Source organism: Triticum dicoccoides, chromosome 7B (assembly GCF_002162155.2).
Source record: "Triticum dicoccoides isolate Atlit2015 ecotype Zavitan chromosome 7B, WEW_v2.0, whole genome shotgun sequence".
Taxonomy (NCBI): domain Eukaryota; kingdom Viridiplantae; phylum Streptophyta; class Magnoliopsida; order Poales; family Poaceae; genus Triticum; species Triticum dicoccoides.
This window is the reverse complement of record NC_041393.1, coordinates 646,674,568-646,679,002: the sequence shown is the minus strand read 5'-3', so window position 1 is coordinate 646,679,002 and position 4,435 is coordinate 646,674,568. Positions and strand designations below refer to the sequence as shown.

Below are 4,435 nucleotides of genomic sequence, written 5' to 3'. Positions count from 1 at the left end.
GCGAGCCCCGCAACCCAATCCATCGCCGCCTCCCTTCCAGATCCATCGCAGCCACCGCCACCTCCCTCCGGCGGAGCTCGCCGTCGTTCATGGCCTCCCCCATGCCCCCCTCCTCTCGCCCCTCCCCTTCCCTCACCACCCAACCGAACCAACCAGCCTACCAACCCGAAGAGAAAAGCGAGCGGAGGCGAGATGGCGACCGGACGCGAGGCCGGCGAGGCGGCGCCGTGGGAGGAGGAGGAGCAGAGGGAGTGGGCGGATCTGACGCCCGTGTGCCTGGCGGAGGCGTTCTCACGGCTGGGCCTGGAGGACCTGCGGCGCGGCGCCATGGCGTGCTGCCGCTCCTGGCGGGCGGCCGCGCGCTCCCGGCCGGCGCTATTCGTCGTGCTCGACCTCCGCCCGGCTTTCGAGGCCGTCAGCGCTGCACTTCTGGACGCCGCACTCGACCCCACCATGCACACTGTCTCTCTCGCGACCACGCGCCGGCCAGGTTCGCCGCCTGGGCGACGGGTGGGAGGATCCGTCAGAGGAGGGGGAGCGGAGGGAGAGGAAGGCGGAGATGGCGCAGAGCACACTGCCGAGAGGCTGCAGAGCCAGGCCTCCCCCGACGACGAGTTCGAGAACGAGGGTCATGGCGGCACCGGGCCTCCCCGAGGCGGACTTCAGGAAGGCGCTGGACTCGGCGCTCTTCAGGCGGTGGCTGGAGAGCCTGCAGGCGGAGAAGGGCCTGCTTGCCCACGGGAAGCTCAGCCTCCGCCAGATCCTCATCCAGGTGCTCCTCCCCCTCTCACACTCTCACATCGAAATGTTTGAGCTGTTACGATGTCGTTCCGGAATCAATCGACCGATGGCACATCTGAAATTCACGGCGCGCGGTGTGCGCAGGGGGTGGACATGTTCGGGCAGCGCGTGGGATTCCTCAAGTTCAAGGCCGACATCATGGACGAGGAAACCCAAGCCAAGGTGATCACAACGTCCCATGATTCTATCCACTTTTACTGGCAAGTAGTAGCAGTTTGTGATTCATGCAATTTTAATGTGTTTCTCTATATAAAGATTGCCTAGACACAAACAGGGTTTGGATATCCAAGAGTAAGTATAGAGATCATCAGGTAGGTGCAGATAGGATAGAACAGGGTGAGGAGCTGCGACAGACTAAGGCGCGCAATATATGCGCTTCACCAGGGTTTGCCAAATCGTTTGTGTTAGCATGATGGATTTAGAGCTATCTAATTGATATGCTCGCGAAATCTTTGTTCTCGACAGTTCTGAAATAATCATTGGTACTCCGCCTTACCTTTTAAATTGGTACATATTTTGTGGATTTTCGTTCATCCTGTTGATCTGCAATGTATTTAGATTCCAGGGATTTTCTTTGCAAGAGGGCCTGCTGTTGCTGTGTTGATCCTTTTGCAGTCCAAAGGGCAAACTTATGTTGTTCTTACTGAACAGGTATATATATTACTGTGCTTCGCAGCAAAAGGTTGCATATTCGATGAACAAAACATTCTGTTGATTATTGACCCTTCCGGAAATTTTCAGGCTAGAGTTCCTATTGGGAAGTTTATATTGGAGCTACCAGCTGGAATGCTAGATGATGAAAACGGCGACTTTGTTGGCACCGCAGTCCGAGAGGTTAGTGTCTTCTTTCCCCAAATATACAGTTTATCCACTGAAGCTTCGATGCTATTGCAGCTAGTGAGTCACACTAGCCCTGTTTTAACTCTATTAGGTTCACAAGGCATATACCAATCTTGCTGCCACTGCCAGGAATCCGACGAGTTCCATAAGCTGTCTGGATCTTCGTACTCTTGCTGTGCTGGCAAACTCCACCCTGTCCAGCTCAAGGTTCTGTTTCTTCGTTTTTCATGTATTTCGGTAATTTTGCTGTGAGGAAATTAACACGATAGCAGTGAGCCTTAACTACCTGAACTTTATGTACCTAATGTAGAATAATGTCACTCTGCATTGTAAGATTCATGATTATTTTCTGGGTTTCACTAATTATTTATACGTTAATTTTATTCTCCTGCAACGCATTGCTGTTCAGAGTTGGAAGAATTTCAATTCCTGATGTAGGTCTAGTGCTCAATAGTTTCTGCTTGCTATGCCTCCGAACATCAATGCACATATGTTGGAAGAATTATGTTTCTTGAACATCAATGCTTGAATTACTTTAGAACGCACTCCATATCTAATTCCTTTTATAAGTTCCGACCATATTTGATACCTTCTTAAATCTTAATGCTTACCCTGGTTTGTTTCTTTCCAGGTTGGAATGTCTATTGACCCAAAGCTGTTTCAAAGATGTTTCTGTCAAACTTCCCAGCAGTCTCTTTGATATTAGGTCTCTTAATTATTGGAAAGACACTGGTAGTAACATTTATTGGTAGAGTGTTTGGAGTTTCCACCATAGCTGTTGTTCGGGTTGGTCTTTTGTTTGCACCTGGTGGGGACTTTGATAGCTATGTTCCTCCTCCTCTACTGTTTAGTAGGCAGGCAGAATACCCAAGTACTACTTCTTGAGCATCGCCTACATCAGCCAAAGGCTCTGAAAACTGGTTATTAATCAAAAACTGAATTTGTTTTGTTGTGCAATATATTTACACATGAGCCAAACACCCTGATTCTTACTTACCACTATAAATAATTGTCTTCAAAGAGGGGTTGGATTTCCTTTTTGATCTGCAATCTGCATCGCCTAGTAATTACTAGTATGTTTCATTTTGGGGGCAATGTATGTGGTTGTTTTGCAGGTACTAACTGTACATTTGATGTGCCTGTGATTGAGCACCAACCAGCTTGTTAGTTTCGCAGGTACTACTTGTTAGTGCATTTCGATCTGAACATGTTGGCATGAGCGTCTCAATTAATTTACAGTAGTATATATATGCACGTTTCATCTTAGTCTCTCGGCAAGTATTTATGAGTGTCTCAATTAATTTACTATGTTTTGCTATTTGTACTTGGATAGAAAAGCTAAAATCTGTATAGTGCTCTGTGTGTAATACCAAGTTGTTCCTGTTATTTACAAACTGCTGTTCTTATACACTGGTCCACAACACCTTACATTACACATTTGAAATTAATTAAAATACATCTAAACACAGTGCTTCAACACAGATTTATCCTATGATTATACCCGAGACATTAGTTTGTTTTTATGCTTTTGTTTCCCATAGTGCTTCAAGCTTGTTTATTAACTCGATTTGTTGTTATTCTGTTTAATAGGAGCAGAAGCAGCTCATATGACTCTATTGTTGTTCTTGACCTATTGTTGCTGCTGTTGTAGGAGGAGCACGCCTAGGAGAAGAGAGGGCTCATTCCACTTGTTTGGAAGAGAAGACGATGAAGCATGGTGGTTATCTGGATAATCTGCCTTGTGTTTTGGTTGTACTTTGTACCTAGTTATATTGTATTCTGTAGTAGTCAGCACATTCTGGAGTAGAATCTAGTGAAGTTGTAAAACTGTAAGAAATGTGAGAAATATACTTTGTATCTAGTTTTGTTTCATTAGAAATATTTGTCATTTGTGTACGTGAGAAATGTGAGAAATGGAAAGCTGATGAGGTCTTTGATAAAAAGCGATGTGGCTTCACTGACAGGAAAAATCTGACAATTGGGACCCATCTAAAAATTGGACCACAAAAAACCCTTTAAAATAAAAATGAAATGGACCGCAAAAGGCCATGCCTAGAAAATAAAAAGGCCAAATTGTCGGGCCAGGCCCATGTAGCTAGAGAAAATTAATAGAGAAAAAATATAGTAAAAAGGCCGAATTGTTGGGCTAGGCCCATGTAGAAAACCGAATTGGACCGGGCTGAATCTTGTGCCACATCAGCTTGCCACGTTGGATGCCTACGTGGACTGGGGAGGCTGCTAGTGACCAAAACGCCACAGTAGGAATTGGTCATAAACGTCCACGACCTTCTCACAGAGAAGGTCACTATAGTCAGTTTACGACCCTCAACTTTTGACCTTTTATTTTTTATCACAAAAAGGTCGCAAATGAAAAAACTATGACCTTTCAGTGACCAATAGTGGAGGTCACAAGATAACATATTTCTTGTAGTGGACAAGAGCAACCAACAACAGCGTCCGTTTCGTGTCCGTCCAACCCCATATCTCGCGCGAATTTGGTCCAGGTTTGGGGTCAGGAGGACAGAAAACGGACACCAGCGGACAGCTTTGTCCGTTTGGGTATTACCGCTGGGTCGTATTTTATCCCAAACGGACAAATTCAGACCGGATGGGTCACAGATAGGTCGTGCGGTGGAGTTGGCCTAACCACCATCATCAACTCGGCATCTTCGTTGTCCGAGTCTGACAAATCGATGAACTCTTTTTGAATGAATTCTTCAAGCTCCTTGTTTTGATACTCCTCATCAAATGAACCTGAAGAATCCAACATTTTGCCTTCAAAAAATAAAAAATT

The 4,435-nt window shown here is 45.9% G+C and overlaps 1 protein-coding gene across 6 annotated transcripts; it reads left to right on the top strand.

Annotated features, from left to right (window-relative positions):
- The first annotated feature begins 6 nt into the window (after positions 1-6).
- On the top strand, positions 7-3,513 carry LOC119337905 (nudix hydrolase 14, chloroplastic-like). 6 transcript variants are annotated; one of them, XM_037610153.1, is made up of 7 exons: positions 7-772; positions 886-963; positions 1,367-1,452; positions 1,543-1,635; positions 1,771-1,848; positions 2,757-2,817; positions 3,293-3,513. In XM_037610153.1, exons 1-6 carry the CDS (start codon positions 193-195, stop codon positions 2,784-2,786), a joined length of 945 nt encoding a protein of 314 aa, XP_037466050.1. In that variant the 5' UTR covers positions 7-192; the 3' UTR covers positions 2,787-2,817; positions 3,293-3,513. The 6 variants fall into 6 exon arrangements, with proteins under 6 accessions (XP_037466050.1, XP_037466046.1, XP_037466047.1 ...); XM_037610149.1 differs by having other exon boundaries at positions 2,273-2,817; XM_037610150.1 differs by having other exon boundaries at positions 1,733-1,848.
- The last annotated feature ends 922 nt before the right edge of the window (positions 3,514-4,435 follow it).

What these genes read in the sequence shown, in the direction of transcription:
- LOC119337905 (XM_037610148.1), top strand. Translation starts at nt 193, where the DNA reads ATGGCGACCGGACGCGAGGCCGGCGAGGCGGCGCCGTGGGAGGAGGAG. An exon ending in TCCGCCAGATCCTCATCCAG is followed by an intron (nt 773 to 885) that starts GTGCTCCTCCCC and finishes CGGTGTGCGCAG; the next exon opens with GGGGTGGACATGTTCGGGCA. An exon ending in TCCACCCTGTCCAGCTCAAG is followed by an intron (nt 1,849 to 2,272) that starts GTTCTGTTTCTT and finishes GTTTCTTTCCAG; the next exon opens with GTTGGAATGTCTATTGACCC.